This window comes from Phaseolus vulgaris, chromosome 4 (genome assembly GCF_000499845.2).
Source record: "Phaseolus vulgaris cultivar G19833 chromosome 4, P. vulgaris v2.0, whole genome shotgun sequence".
Classification (NCBI taxonomy): domain Eukaryota; kingdom Viridiplantae; phylum Streptophyta; class Magnoliopsida; order Fabales; family Fabaceae; genus Phaseolus; species Phaseolus vulgaris.
This window is the reverse complement of record NC_023756.2, coordinates 13,739,283-13,756,603: the sequence shown is the minus strand read 5'-3', so window position 1 is coordinate 13,756,603 and position 17,321 is coordinate 13,739,283. Positions and strand designations below refer to the sequence as shown.

Here is a 17,321-nt window from a genome sequence, read left to right as displayed (position 1 = left end):
ATTCCATTGCCTGAAATTCTTTATTCCAATGGAAACTTAACTCCCGCAGGGAAACCACTCCAGAATCTAGGGACGTAAAGCATGTTATCTAAACATCACCAAAATTCAGTATGTGGTAAAAACAAGTTTAGAGGAACACTTTCTCAATTGTCCTCATCAAGATTTATGACTAAATCCTAAGGGAAAATAGAGAATAAAATATCTTTAGAGTAAAAGTGAACTTATTCTATTTAAAAGTTTGATCGGGTAAAAATATAGCTTGACTCCTTAGTTAGTGCAGGATGTGATCAAATGTTAAAATAGATGAGTTATGGGAGAGAAATTGAAGAAAGAAGAGGAATAAAGAGAGAAGGAATATAGAGGCACTATAAAAAATTGTGTATGAAGTGGCGGTTTTAATATGGCGGTTATTAATAATCGCCACAGATTTCCATATAATACGACATTTTAGTAACCGTCACCATTATCCTTCAGAATGTGTCATTTTGAATTGCCACAATTATCCTTCAGAATAAAAATCTCGCGTTTTCCTTCCCTCCATACACCATTCCTCACTATTCCCATTTTTTTTTTAAAACTTGCTTTGACTCTTGAAAACCGAATACACTAACTCTTCACACTTTTCATAAACCTCTCTCTTTGTGCTAAACAACTGTGAGTCTTTCCTTTGTAAGTTGCCTTCACGAAACCCTATTTGCCTTCACGAAACCCTCATGCCTTACGAAACCCTCAGACCTTGACAAAACACTCGAACCTTCACGAAATGCTTTCACCTTCACTCACTCTTGCACTAAACCCTCACTCTCACACCCTTCACTGTCTGCCATCGCCGCCTCCTCGCGCGCAAGGATTTGAAACTTCTGTCTAAGTTTGTGTTCAAATTTGTGCTAAATTTAATTTGCGGTTGTGTTAAATTTAATCTACCTTTATCTTCACTTGCCAAAAGAATAATTAGATTCTAATGCTCAATTTTGATATGCTTGAGTGTTGCTGCTATTGTTTGCCTTGACCTGCAATAGTGAACTATGAGTGTTGCTTGATTCACTTTTTCCAATACACACTATTGTTGATTATCTGGTGATAAGTTTCCTTTGTTGTGCATTTTTCCAGTGATTTCCCATCACACTTCTTTGTATTTTTTTTTCATTCTCTACTTCAGAGGTAGTAGATGAGAGTTCGTTGGAGGATATATATGTTATGATATTCTAATGTGTTTATATGAATTCAAATATTTTATTATAATTTAATGTTTTTTAGAATATAATAGACAATTTTATATGAAAAATATTTCTTTCGTCTCTTAACATTTTTCATTTATAATGTATATGCTTGATTTTTCTTGCTTATTTTGATGATGTTGTTCTTATTTACCCGCAAATTTTCTTTGATAGTTATATGTTTCCCCTGCATTCTACCTTGTTTCACAGGGGAGAAACACACATAATGTGAATATTATGAACTTCTCCTTAAATTGGACTAAATGATTTTCCACTGGTAGTTTACTTTTTGCTTACACGTTTTAGTGTTTTACCCCTAAAATTTATGGAAATTGCTAGAATCCTATGTGTATTTGGTCTTAAATGTTGATATGTAGTTTGGATATGGAAAAATGTCTTTGCATAAATTTAGCAATGGCTTTAATATACGTATGTATTTTTATTGATCCTTCTCTTTTCTGAAGTTATTTCCTACATTTTCTTAAATACTAATATTGATTAGTGATTGACAAAAAAATCTATTTAATTGTTTTTATTGTTAAGAAGCCTTGCCTTTAAGCCTCTATAAGAAGAGGTGTCAACATACCTATTTTTATAGAATATGTTGAAGAATTCAGGTTGCAACAATAGTTAGATGGACTTAGATGATATTACTTGTTAGGCCTTTCAATCTGTTTCATCATCTATGCGTATATATATATTCCCCCTACTGCTCATGTTTCTGCTATTTTCATGTACACAAAATGCTAAAAAAAACTTTTTTTTGTGTGTAATTGAAAGTTCTACTAACAAGAGTCTTGGTTGTGCTACATGCCATGGGAATTTTCATGACTGTCCATGGCACTATGCATACTTAAACCCTGCCCTTCATGTTTTCAATGTTGGATATTTAGGTAGCATTTTTGAAATACTGAAGTGCATTTGTAAGGTATACATAATGTTTCATATGTGCTCTCTGGATTTTGGTTTTCCCTTAATATTCAACAAATCTCTTGTTTTATCTCATTTAAATTCACTTATAATCACAACTTATATAACATGCATATATGGATGGAATAATTTCTGAACGATTAGCTTTAGGAGATGGCTTTTTCCAAGTAATGTTAAGTTTATGTTAATAACAAAGCTCCTATTAGGTGAGTTTATATAAGAGGTCCAAAGTTCAGTAATGAGTATTTGCATATAAGAATAAGGAGGAGGACAAATAGGATGGGGACAAATGTAGTTATGATTGGGTTGTAAGGGTGAGATCAGGATCTCAAATTCCTGTAATTCTTGTATCTTTTACTGCAGTTTTTTTTTTTCAGTCATTTTGATGTAAAATAGAGAATATTGATGCCAATCACGGGTAAAGTTGAACTTTAGCAATCATATAACTGATTTTTTTTTCCAGTGATTTCCCATCACACTTCTTTGTATTTTTTTTTTTAGTTTCTAGGATATATATGTTATGATATTCTAATATTCTAATGTGTTTATATGAATTATTCAAATATTTTATTATAATTTAACGTTTTTTTAGAATATAAGTAATATGATATTTTTCTCAAAATGTTAAGTTAACCTAAATTTCAAATTATGGAGCATTTGACTACTCCACCATTTTGTCCGTCAACAACTTTCCAGTATCATTCTCATTCATTGTCATACACTTCTGCTATATCAACATTCCCTGTATTTAATATTATTCATGATATATTAAAGATTGTCATAATTATTTTAAAGTAAGATAACTATTTAATAAATTTATAAATAATTTATTCAATTTGTTAAAGATAATTGCCTTCGTAACAGATGTCATTAACACCTTTCCTATGTCTAATTAGTTTTTATTTTAATAGACAATTTTATTCTAATTAGGCTTAACTTTCTATGTCACATAACACTGCTTCAGACAAGTGTCATACTACAGAAAAATTATGAAATATTATTACTTGAATAAATTTTTCTTACCAGTATTTATAATTTATTTTTGTTAACTTTCTATGTCACATAACACTGCTTAAGTGTCATACTAGTTTCAGACAGTTCATTAGTTTCCAGATTATTTGGAAAGCATTTTATAGGTAAGCATTTTAAGTATTAATTAACCTTTTCTTATATGCTTAATAACTCTCTCCACGTCTTTTTCTGTTATCTATCACTTTTTTTCAAATATTTACCTAAGTAAAAATTAGATTAACATTATTTTTATTTTTATTTTTCTATCTAGCACCCTTTTGTTTTTATTTCTCCATCTATCATCCTTTTGTTTTTATTTTTCTATCTAACAAAATTTTAAAAGTAAAAAAAAAAATTTAATAAATTAATTTTTTTTGATAATTTTAATTTTGAATGCATTAAAAAATAAATATTTCTAATGTTTAAAATAGTTAGAAATATAATTAATGAATAAAGAAATAAGTTTTTACAAAATAAAAATAAAAAAATAATAAATTAAAAATATTTAGTTTATTTTTTTTTAAATGAAGAAAATAAAAAATTAAACCCTACAACAATATAAAAGTTGAATTATGAGGACAATTACCCATGTTGAGAACATCTTTCTTTTTAGTGTGTATTTCTAAACCGCCATGAATATAAGTATTTCAACCACTACCGTCTCTAGAGTATGCACTCTTTAATTATTGATTTGTGGCAGTTAGAAATGAGACAGAGACCATCTTGCGGAGTGACATATCTTCGTAGGTTTCACAAGAAAAAAAAAACAAGCATCAGTAGTTTCTCCCTCTACGATGGCGAAGACAATTGGTAATATGTTGTTCCGGTCATCTTGCGCAACTGCGACCAATGGCGTTCCTCTATATTTCCCATATAAGAAAGTTTCATCAACTTGGACCACCGACTTGAAAAATTTGAAATCATCAATGCATGGTTTGAATGTCCAAAATACCCTCTTGAAAATTATATGGTCCGCGTCCAATTGGTTTCCTTCATAAGCAGGTTGGGTCTTTATTTTCCAAATAAACCCAGGAACGTAAAGTTGCATTGCATTTAGAAGTGCTGCCAATTTTTGGTATGACTCTTCCCAATTGCCATATACATTTTCTATGGCCAGTTGTTTTCCTAACCATGCTTTTTTATATGTGATTGTATACCCCAAGGATGACTTCATGTGCATTATTATGGTTGACACTAGTGTGGAAGGGTCAGCTTGGATGATTTCATGAATTTTTTGTGCAATCATTCGATGCCTTCTTTCATTCTTTGTAGAGTCATTCCTCTTTTGATAGCAACAACTTTTGGTATCATAAAACTGAATGTACATCCTTCAACGAGACATTCTTTCATTGATCCATCATAGTGAACAATAACATATAATGAAGCCATTTGTTGACAACAAACAAAATGTTGGGTGCGTAATACAAAAGAAAAGATGGAGAAATAGAAAAGGTTGGGTGTGACATACTTATTTAGTATCACCTTATATCTCTTATCTTTATCTTGTTTAGATTTTTTTTTTTATCTTTTTTATTTTCCTCTTATTTTATTTTTTCTTTATTTTATATCTTTTATGTTTATAGTTATTATTTTTTTTGTCATTCTTAATTTATTTCTGTTTCTGTTTTTATTTTTATTATTGCTTTTTTATTTTCTATATTTATTTATTTTTACATTTTTTTCTTCTCATTTTTAAGCATTAAGTGAAGCATTTGCATTAGTTTTTTTTAAGATTTTGCATTTAGGGTAGACACTTCAATATTATTTGTGTGTCTACAACTAATTAATACTAATTGACTTTGATTTTTTATAATTATGTTCTGTATTTTTTACTTGAAATTAACATGATTACATCATCAATAATAATAAAAATAAATACTAATTTATGTTTATAGATTCAACTTTTATGTTGTTGTAGGGTTTAATTTTTTATTTCTTCATTCTTAAAAAAAATTAAACTAAATATTTTTAATTTATTACTTTTTTTTTATTTTGTAAAAACTCATTTCTTTATTCATTAATAACTATTTTAAACATTAAAAATATTTACTTTTTTAATGCATTCAAAATTAAAATTATTAATTTATTAATTTATTAATTTTTTTTTTACTTTTGAAATGGTGTTAGATAGGGAAATAAAAACAAAAGGATGTTAGATATGGAAATAAAAATAAAAGAATACTAGACGAGGAAATGAAAATATAGACGAGGAAATGAAAATATAAATAGTGTTATATGAGGAATTGAGTCTAAAAATTAAGTCATATTTAGTATTTTCATTTTTTTACTAAATTGAATTTTAACTTTTTAAATACTTGAAAATAAAGTTAAATATTTCTTATTATAATAAAAATAATTATGAATATCTCCTATAATAATATTGTTACTAAAAATCGAAGAACAGAACACATTTATTCGTTGTTATTCAAATATACATTAATTGCTATAAAATAACATAACAACGTTTAAATGTATTAATATTTTATTTTATTTAATTGCTTTAAATAATATTTAAGCATTTAATTTTTCCTTTTAAAAATTAATTTAAATTGTCATTAATTCTTTTCACTTCCACGAATTCAATTTTATTAAAAAAATTTATAAAATATTATTGCTTGAATACCTTTCCTTCTCAGTATTTATAATTTATTTTGTTATATAATAATTTCATTATTTATTTTAAAAATTAATTTAGACTTGTAAATAAAAACAGGTTAGGGTAGTAAATGCTTGGAAAGTCTACTAATGATTAATAACTTATGGGTGTAATATATATGAATCAATCCATATTTAGGTAGTAAATTTTGAAATGGAACAAAATAAACAACATTGATATCAAGTGGTAATCTGGCACTCAAATGCAGTAGGCGCAGTCAATATATATGACTTTACAGTTTTACAGTTCTGAAACCGTGTTTTTTCTTCTTTGATTGGTGAAGTAATCTAATGATAATGTCTATCTTTGGTATGTCTTATGGATATTTCCAGCTTCACAATCTAGCAGCTAATTCAATTCAGTTTTGACAACCATCACTCCAAGTAAGTTTGCTTTTTATTTAACTATTTATTACTTACCTGTTTAAATAAACTATTTTTTACAACCCAATTAACTATATTTTTAGTTAAGTTGCATACATATCTTGATCAAATCTTCTTTCTGAGTAAGAATTCTGATTAGCTGCAACTCTTCAACACCTTTCATTGCAAAATGCTCATGATGTTTGGAATCGATATTGTAGTTGTAGTTGAGTGTTCCACCATTTGATATGATAGATATATTTATGAATTGTGGGATCAGTTTTCCAACAACCTGGTATAATCTCATCATATGATTACAAGATATAGTTTTATGTGTCTATCTGTGTGAGGTTCTAAACTGAAAATTTTCATGGTAAGTTGCAGCTAGATAACGCTTAAGTTATGCCAATCTTAATTTTAATCATCATTCCTAGAACTATAAGGAAAAAATTGATGAGCTAATGTTGACAAATCCAAAAGCTACTTCAGATATATCTCCAGAAGATCCAATTGGTGTCATATTTGGTAAGGAGAATTCAAGTCGAGTTAGAGGGCTATCATATGAAACTTGTCCCAACCTTGCTTTCAAAGGATCCACAACAAGGCTCAGTGGTATGAACTATGCTTCCTGAACATTTTGCTGCAATGACAGCTAATTTGGTTCATGCATCCATCAATGAGGTATTAATATATTTAAATATTTATTGGTGTCTTTTATTTTATAATTGTAAACATTCAAATTCATTAATTTAAAATTATTTATTTCAGGCATCAGATACTGGAAGTGGTGCTTCATCACCTAATCAAATAATAGGATCAAGTGCTGGAAGCAAAACTGATTAGGATGTGTGTTTTAATTTTAAATTATGTATGAACTTTTGAACAATTATGTGTGTTTTAATTTCAAATTATGTATCAATTTTTGAACAATTATTTGTGTTTTAATTTTCAATTATGTATGAATTTTTAAACAATATTATGTGTGCTTTAATTTTCAATGCAATGAATGGATGCTTATAATTTTATACATTATTTCATTTTATTAGTATTTTATTTTTTATTATGAAAATATATTATGTTTAGATTAATTGTGTAAACCAGATTATAAAAAAGTGGTAGCTAAATTTCATTTGTTTAGAATTTAAATTATGTCAGTTGAAATCGACGTATTATTTTTATAATTTTATTATAATACTGACAGTAAAAAATTGCGACAATTATGACTGACACCACTTACACATAAAAATCACAACTTTATACAAAGTGTTAAAGTGGTCGGTGTTGCGATGGGTAGCGTAAGACCGTCACGCTAAACTTTGTGGCAGTCAGTTCTATGACGGTTTTGAAAAACCGTCACACACATATACTGTGACGTTTATAAATACTAATTTATACGAAAATAACAATCACATTATACACTAAGAGGGATTGTTTTTTTTTTTTTTCTAATACCGGGGTTAGAGTTTGCACAAGAAAATTAAATCAAGTTTTATAAGAAATACTTAATTCAAGCTAAATAATAACGGAATGAGAATGAACAAAAACAAACAACAACTGAATGATGGTGGAAAATAGATGAAAGAGGAGATTTTATAAAAGGGAAAAGTTTGCTTAAGGTAGTTACAATTTTATCCAATCATAACAAATTTTTCATATTTAATTCTTTAAATAATTTCGTATAAAAATAAATTTTATCAGTTAAATGGATAAATTAAATTTTATTAAAATCGAATAATCGAATAATCAAATAATTTATAATTTACTATATTTAAAAAATATATTATATTGATTTTAGTTTATATCAATTAAAATAATTTTAAATTTGTATAATAAAATAATTTCCCTTCTCAATAATTGACACTCGAGTTTACAACGGCTCTTGTTTTCTGTTTATGGGAGTGATAAACAAACATGATAATAATCTTTGAGCGTATCGAGACAGTTTTTTATTGCTCCCATCATCTCGATCCATAACACAACCACTTGGCTTCATTGCCCACTTCGTTTTCTTATCGAAAACAGTAGAAGGGAAGAAAAGAAACTCTGCTGCAACACTGTTGCGCGATTCAAAGGGTGAAAAGCTTGGCCTGAAAAGATGGTTAGTGTAATAAAAGCAGCCATTGGAGATTTGGTGTTGACCTTCTTTTGGGTCGTGTTTTCCTCCATGTTGGGTTTGGCCACCGATGTCATAAAAACAGCTCTTGATCTTCGTCATGCGTCTTACAATGGTTTTGATTACGCTGGCGCTGTCATCATCACTTCGCTCATCTTTATCCTTGTTACCATCTTCACCTTCATTGGTAATGCCTTGGGCGGTGCCAGCTTCAACCCGACCGGTAATGCTTCATCCTACGCCGCTGGTGTTGGCGATGACACTCTTTTCTCAATGGCTCTCCGCTTCCCTGCTCAGGTTTGTTAGTTACGTTCAAGGTTTTAAATTAGAGTAAATCACGATAGCATTTCCGGAATTTTTCTTAAATTATAATTTTTTTTATCATGGGGTGTAAGGGTGATGTTTTTAAAACTCAAAGTGGTGCATGTGTAATGTAAAAGTGATGACAATATAATAATGTTTTTAAAGCAGAGGAGTGGCTTACATGGGTTTTGAAAAAGCTAGAGTGGAAGTGTAATTTGAGAAAAAAATGTCAATGTAATTTGCTTTTTAAATTATGGTCATTGTTCACTGGTTTTATCCTTGGAGGTTCTAAGAAAGAACAATCCTGGTTTTGATTGTTTGTATGGTTCTCCTATCAGAATTGATGTTTTATCTTAATCAAGGATTACGTAGATTATTACGGTAAAACTCCTTTTGTGATTAGAGAAAGGCAAAAAAACAAAAGTTTAGGTACTGTACCTGAATTTTGTCCTTTAAAAAACAGTTTGCGACTGTAGTTTTGATTGTAGTGACAAGGTTTTTGGAGTTACCAGTGTTACATTGGCAACATTTGTTTGCTTTTTCTTGCAAGATCAGAGATCGCTATGAAATCTCAACTGACTTCAATTTAAAACATGTTTGACATTGTGATTGAGGTTTTAAATTGTGCGGTTTCATCAGGTTGTGGGACATTGCTGGTAAATGTGGCCATGGTGGTGCATGTGTTGTGGTTTTGGAGACCTGCAACGTCAAGGTTTGCTAGTTATGTTGAAGGTTTTAAATTGTAGTAGTTGTCACCTTTCTGGAGTTAATTTGACACCATTGGTCGCATTTTGTCAGCAATTTTCTGCCATCGTGACAGCAATTTAAAATATTTGTGAGATACTGCAGATCAGACCAGGTTTTAAATTGCAGTTACAGTTCATGCAGAGGTTCTGTTATTGTCATGTTCTTTAGTATTTTAGGAAATTGTGGACAGATGTGGTGGATGCAGTTACAATAGGGATTGCACTGGCCACTCGGATGGCCGAATTTACTGTTGCAGACTTTTCTTAAAAACTTGTTGCTCACGAGTGTTACTGATGTGATAATAATTGCGGTTAAGGTCAAAATTGTGGCTGCATTGCAGACTAAATCTTGAAACCTGTGTCATGATATGGTTCTTGTTGTGCCAAAACAATTTTATGAGAGCATTTTTGGATTGAGGTAATTTAATAAGTGTTTGTGGTGGTGGTGTTACACAGGTACTGGGTTCAGTGGGTGGTGTTCTGGCTGTTATGGAGTATATGCCACAGAAATACAGACACTTGATTGAAGGGCCTTCTTTGAAGGTTAGCTTGCATACTGGAGCTCTAGCAGAAGGGGTGCTGACATTTGTGATCACATTTGTTGTTCTCCTCATCATGATCAAGGGTCCTCGCAGTGCCTCTGCAAAGACTTTGTTGATGGCAATCTCAACTTTGGTTTTGATCACAGTTGGTGCTACTTACACGGGACCAGCTATGAACCCTGCCTTTGTGAGTGATTATTACTGTGTACCTCAATTCATTACAAATTGGTGTTTAATAGTGCTTCATCTCTTTGCTCTCCTCTGTACCTAACCATGCTATTATTAAAGTGATACTTGTATATCCTCTCTGACCTGTCCTGTTACTATTCTACGGTCAAACTCCTTTAAATTCAGAGTTCTACTTTAATTTTATGATTTCCCCCTCAAATTAATTGTCTTTCTTGCTTTCAACCTTATGACATCTTCCGGGCTTTTAGCTCCCTTCAATTGTATAATACCATCCTGTGAGTTTGCCTTCTTCCAGCCTTTTTCTTCATTTTGATCACCTCTTTCTCCATCTTACTACCAGTCATCATGTTTCAGACAATTTTTCAGCTACTGTTTCCCACTCCACCTTCTATTAATCTTTGGTTGTGTCATTTTGTTTGTAACAAGCCTATAGTTTAGTAATTTTTATCTTGAGAGAATTAGTTTCCGAATTTCCTCATACCTCTTAGGATTAGTTAGTTTCCTTATTTCCTCTGTCTCATAGGATTAGCTATTGTGTTTCCCTAATTAGTGAAGATTATGATTAGTATAAATAAAGATGATTGTGGTGTATATCAGCAATTACTTTGTTGCCACTGACATTTATTATCACTGATTTGCTTGTCTTAATTATAGGTGTTGTTTGCACAAGTTTTAGTATACTATCTCATCTAAACCTTCAAGGATGCCTGATTTCTCTTATTTCTTTAATACCTTTTTCAGTACTTTCTGATATGCATCTCAAGTTTGAATTTTGTGTAATTAATATTTTTCAGAAAAATTGGGCGCTTGTAGAATTTAATCTTACCTTATGTTATGCTATACTGCTATTATGTGGTATGGTGTGTGCACTCTTGCTGGAAGATTGTGTGCATAGTTTATAATCCCTTCTCATCAGATGTGATTTATGTGCCAATTACTTTTTCGTATTTTTCATATTTTTGTAATGTATTTTTCACGTTAACTGTTGTTGGACTCTGATTTCCTCGGTGTGAAAGCTTCTTTTGAGCAATTATACAGAAAACCAACCAAATTTATATGAAATAGCTTCCTTTGACAGTTTTCCTTAATCATCCTTCCCTTGCCTATCAATTTAAGGTATGGAGATTCAGGAGATAATTAAGTTAAGGGTAGCTAACCTTAATCAAGTATCTCTTAGGGATGACAAAAAAGGGGAAAGAACGAAATTTTCAGATCATATTATTCACAAGGAAATCACATAGGAGTAGTTGATGTTGGATTAAACGTTTCTACTAGGCCAAAAGCTACAACTCATAGTCAGGGTGCAACTCTTCTATTGAATAGTGTAGTAGTTCAAATACCACGATTTAATTGTGACTTGGCATCTAGCTTCCGTCACAGTTCAACAGTTTCTCCTTACCAATTGTCCCATTAGAAATCAAACTCTTCGATTTGTGACTCAGCCCATCTAACGTACGTCACAGGATAATTATGCAACCTGCAACATTTTTCCCTAAACAATTGTCATATTGGTAATCAAACTCGTGATTCTGATACTAATTGTTGGATCGAATGCTTACTACTAAATCAAAAGTTATAGCTTAATCAGGGTGCAATCCTTTCTACGTAAGAGCATAGCTGTCCAAGCATCATGATTTGATTGTGACTTGACCTACCTGGTCTCTGCCACTGGACAACTGATGCACCCTACAATACATAGCTGACATGGGTGATAAAAGATTATTGGGAGTAGCTGTCATGGGTGATAAAAGATTCCTCTGTGTTTGCAAGTAGAGATCTATATCTTAAATAAATGATTGGGAATGACACTAAAAAACTTAGAAAAAAGAAAACAGAATTTAATATCAACTCTACCATACGAATAGTTGCCCTTTTGTATGATAAGGATTTGTGTTAGCTGTTATCCATTGACATTGATATAAATTATTTAGATTAGATACAGTAGTCAAGTTCTTAAAACAGACTACCAGTTCACCCCCTTAATTTGCCACTTAATACACGCTGTATTGCAAGGTGGAGTCAAATAATTCCTAGCAGTGAAAACATGATACGCTTTCATGAGATTTGAACTTATTTGGAGTTACTGTGTGATGATTAGTTCAGAGTTTATTGACTTTACTTTCATTTTTTCATTTTATTTTCTTGTATATTTATCTGACCTTTAATACACCAGTTCTTTTGTCTTTAAGGGAACTCATCCATTCTAGTTTGGCTCTATATGTACTTTTCGTTCATTGAAGTTTGGTACCTACGACAATTTCTCACTTTGTCCTCTTTTTGTTGACAAATATGAATATGGTACTCTGTGAGTTTGTAATCTATGGCCCATTCCGGCACCTAAATAATCATAAGTTGACGTGCTATCAATGCTAACATATCAAGTATAAAGTGTCAACCTTCTTTTCTTTTTTTCCTTCCTAGTACACTGGGATGTCAGGAATTCTTACTCCCCTTCATTTTCATTTGGTTGTGATTAGTTGCTCAGTAAACATCTAATTTCTTGCAAGTCCAGAACTTCCAATCATTTGACTCACTGTAGTCGATATGGTTGGTCACTGTTGAAACTGTAGCTTGAATAGCTGCACTGTCAACAATTTCTAAGATTTCTTTTTTACCTTTCTGATCAAACCCCTATCGATGTTCAGAGACCAAGTTGGAAATATTATGTTTCATGGTAGGCTGCTTCATTAAAATGTGTGCTTTGTTCAAACAAACATCACTGTTGTTTCACTCTCTTAGATAAGGTGTTGTTTGTTGGTATCTGTATTGAATAAAACATTTGAAACTAAAATCAAACACACTGTTATATATGAAACATGGATTAACAGCAAATGGTTCAGTTGTGTTTACCGTTCAAATTTTGAAACAAAAGAAAGCAGTAATTTTCAGATGCATGTGCTTGTTGCAATTGCATCCTTTCATGTTGATTTTGTAAAACCCATGATCTTTCTGACCATTTTTTCTTTGGGTGAGTAACACATGATGTTAGTGTCAGTTCCTTTATGTTCTGAGACATAGAATATGCATAAGAAATAACTCTGATCGGTGTTATTTTCAGGCATTTGGTTGGGCATACTTTGGGAAATGGCACGACAAATGGGATCACTTCTATGTATACTGGATCTGCCCATTCGTTGGATCAATACTGGCTGCATGGCTGTTCCGTATTGTCTTTCCCCCACCACCACCAGTGGTAAAGCAGAAGAAAGCCTGAAGAGTTTACATTAAGCTCCATTTGTAGTACATTTAAAACTTCTTTCCTGTTTTTATATCTTTATTTTTTTTTGGCGTAGACCCTTTTATATTCATCTTTTATAATTTCTTGTTCATTCTCCTCTATTATGAAGCCGATAGTAGAACATTTGTTTTATGAATAATATAAATTGTAAACATGTTTGGCATTATAATTTGTAAAAACAATCTGTCCAACTACAGTATGAGGTAAACAAAATCATTCATCATAAAAGTAACCTTCTGTTTCTGTTTACTTACTATTTTTATTGCGTTATACAAAACTAAAAGGTGTCTGAAATTTGGAGGTAATGCATGAAGTTTACTTAAGTCTGTCAAGTATTTTTGGTGCTGAACTTAAACAAAAACAGAGATTTTTATACCACGGATGAGGAGAAAAATATTGTACTGTCTAAAGTTTCAGATTATTGTTAGATCTAACATCATGCAATCATCATCAGTATAAATAACAATAAAGAAAATATAAGACTAGATATTTATGATAAGACTAATAATCTCTTATTGTACAAATCATCTTAAAGGGAAATATCAAATTTTAAACTTCATGTGCCAAAATCTTCATAAAGGATACACTCTGATATACCACATAAGAGAAAAGCTTTTTAGCTTCGTAAATAGCAGAAAAGACAAATTGAAGATCACTTACTCTCTTGCCTTAAAAGATGTAAAACAGAAAACAGAAGGGCAAGATGACTCGACAATAGGAGACATGGCAACATACTTGAAATTATAAAAGATGGAACACCTTACCAGTGTGCTTGACACAGTACAAGTAGAGTGAGAGAGAAATGAAGAGAGAGAATAAAGTAGTTATTTGGTAGAAGGGAAGTGTAAATCTCCCTAAAAAAGGTTCCATGTTGAGAAAAGTAGAATTTTATGGGAATACGTCTTTTTTTCGTGTCATAATAATTTGATTGTGTGAAAGACATCCATCTAAGCATGTTCATGTGTCTTGCACGAGTTGTGTGAATATTGACGTATTATAACAAGCAATAATAATTTTTTATCAGTAAAGAATAAATAAAATAAAATGAGGTGTATCAATCCTTATGCAAAAAATCAAAACAAGTTTCCTTGAACCTAACCACTTAAGGATCCAACAACATTACCCAAAATCACATACCAAAACAAGATACAGAATCTCCAATTACATCAACCCACCAGAGAAACAAACCCTCATGACAGGACACCAAATTCAACAACTAAACAAGGTCTTTGCCAACAGTATGACCTACGCCAAATAACTAATTGCCAAAAACAACAATTCATCCCGTGAGAAGGAAATATAAACTAGAAAAACCTGCACAAAACAGAAACAACTTCCAATCGCAACCCAAGACAAACACATCAATCCAACCCTGCCAAGTAGAAAAAGCCAAGGATATCTGCACAAAATACACCACAACTTTCAAACCTGGGCAAAAACATTAAATAAGAAACACCAAATATCAATCTTTCAAATACCTCATACAACATTGAGGTTTCAAACACCAGCCTGAGTAAGAGAAAACAACCAATCTTTCTTTTTACCGTGACCCAAGATCAAGTCTTCCTTTGTACCACAATAAAGACCTCCACTAGATCTACCCGCCCATTCTCAAAACACAACCCTATTCCTATGATTTCAAATTTCCCTTACAATACCTAACCAAATGCCCCCCCTCCCCCCAACACCTGATAATAGCATTGTCCACGGATAAAGAACCTATAGTGATGAGAATAAAAAAGATGCTATTAATAGGAGGAATGGTCAAGGACCAAAATACTTGAAGTTCTTCTTATTAGTATTCTTAATATGGAGGCCCAAGACCAAAGCCCAAGCCCAAGAAGGCCAAAGCCCAAGAAGCCCAAGTCCAACCCATGAGGGGCAAGGCCAAACATTAAATAAATGAGCATCATTGGATGTCTCTATTTGTAATTACTCTTGTATAGTTTTAGGGAGGTGTGGATATTAAATAAGGAGTGTGAATGTACAAAATAAAGTCACATTATCCATGTGACTTAAGGAGATGGTGTAGGAGTACTTTAGGAGGTGCCAAAATAGAAAATATGTCACACCTTCCTCATGACTCTAGTTTAGGCGCCAAATTTGAATTAGAATTAGGAGGGAATTTTGAATTTGTTTCATTTTCATTTCATCCTCTAAAGCTATAAATAGAGGTGCTTGGTCATTATAAACACAAGTTGAAAGTTGAATTTTAAGTAAAGAAACTCTACTCAATTTGAGAGAGAGCTTTGTAAGATTTGATCTCTTTCCTAGTCTTATCTTGTGTGCTTTTGGAGGGCTACAAGTAGTGGCAATCACACACTCATCTTCGAGCTTTCACCACCAAGTGGTGTGTTCCTCTCCAAATCCATCTCATTCAATCTTCATCCAATTAAGTTCTTCTTTCTTTCATCTCCATTTCCATGTTTTAGCAAATTTCATTTGGTAGCTTTGTTCCTATTTGTTGTTCTTAGATTCTAATCGGTTTAATTTGTTCTATTGATGAATTCATTCGGTAGAATATGTTCCATGTTAAATTCTGTTTGGTTTACATTTGTATCCTCTATTTCTATGTCCTAATTGTGTTTCTACTTGTGTTCATGTGTTGATCTTGCTTTCCTTTCCATTTCCGCCTATAATTGTGTATAAGGATATGACACTCATGATTCTTATGAGTTTGGTGTTGAAGATGGTTGCTGCCCCTTCTAGATAGTGTTTGATGAAGACTTCTATGTACATTTCATGTGTATTTTGCTTTGCTTTAAGTGTATCTTAGGTAGAGCTTAGAGGTTGTTTAAGAGTGGGCTTTTTGCTGAGTAACTCACCTCATAACCACTGGCCATGTGATAAAAACAAGCATAAGTTTTCTTAAACTGTTTTTCACATGTTTTACAAAAAAACACGTTTACTGCATAAAAATAAATTTGTTCTTTTCTAAATAAACAGATTCATTTTTACACTGATGCCTTGGCTAAGTCTTGTAAAAATTAGATTTTGTGCATAATGTATTTTGACTAAGTCTTCTATCTTTCAAAACGATTGAGTTTTAAATAGTTAAACTTTCTCTGTTTTCGTTTTGAAAAATAAATCTGTTCATCTGTAAATGAATAGATTCTTTTTGTCTCTGGTGCCATGTCAAGCTTAAACGATTTTCAGTTTTATCTCAGCACCAGAATGGTTGACTAAGTCTCCTCACTTAACAAATTCTCTAACTGCTTTTGAAAATAAATCTGTTCATTTTATTTTCAATCTGTTCATTTTATAACAGCTTTAACTGTTTTTCAAAATTCTGTTATAAGTTGGTTTTCTATAAAATGAAAACTTGTTTCTGAGTTTGTCAATCGTTCATACATTTGCAAAAATAAGTTTTGACAGCAGAGAATTAAGAGTTTACAAAGGATTAGCATTTGTTCTTCAATGATTTCAAAAAATCACAAAGTGCTTGTTCTTGGTTTGGTTCCAAAAGCTTGGTGTGAGGTGCAGCTACTGTTCTAGCAATCTTGCCTACTGGTTTAAGGCAGATCTTTGTATCCTCAATCAGGTGTAGTCGTTTTACTTCTCATTTCTTGTAATAGTTTGGTTGAACACTCTTCTTGATAGGTTTTCTTGAAGAGTGGGTGTGTGCTGAAATAGGTTTTTTCAGCAAGAGTACCTAAGTTCTTGTAGGTTTCAAGAACAGTGGGAATTGTACTTGGTTGTACTGTGTTTTAGTGATTTCCACCTGGTTTTGGTGAAGACTGGATGTAGCTCAGTTGAGTGAACCAGTGTAACTGCTTGTGTTCATTCTCTCTCACTCTCTACAATTTCGTTTCTGCATAATTGATAAAACAACAAAGAAATAAATTTGTTCAATTGAAAATAAATTTGTTCTTTCTGAGCGCTGTGCATACTGTTCTTAATTTCTGGAAAACTGTCTGGTTTCAATAAGAACACTGATAATCTGTTAAAGGCTAATAAAACAGGTTGAGTGTGATAGATTGCCTCACTAATTGTCAAGCCCTTAACTGAACCTAA

At 31.7% G+C, this 17,321-nt stretch overlaps 1 protein-coding gene across 2 annotated transcripts; it reads left to right on the top strand.

Moving 5' to 3' along the window:
* The first annotated feature begins 8,088 nt into the window (after positions 1-8,088).
* LOC137837327 (aquaporin SIP1-1-like) lies at positions 8,089-13,476 on the top strand. Of its 2 annotated transcripts, XM_068646307.1 has the most exons (4): positions 8,109-8,586; positions 9,232-9,304; positions 9,795-10,067; positions 13,128-13,476. In XM_068646307.1, the coding sequence occupies exons 1-4, from the start codon at positions 8,390-8,392 to the stop codon at positions 13,281-13,283; spliced, it is 699 nt and encodes a 232-aa protein (XP_068502408.1). In that variant the 5' UTR covers positions 8,109-8,389; the 3' UTR covers positions 13,284-13,476. The 2 variants fall into 2 exon arrangements, with proteins under 2 accessions (XP_068502407.1, XP_068502408.1); XM_068646306.1 differs by lacking the exon at positions 9,232-9,304 and having other exon boundaries at positions 8,089-8,586.
* Positions 13,477-17,321: the final 3,845 nt, after the last annotated feature.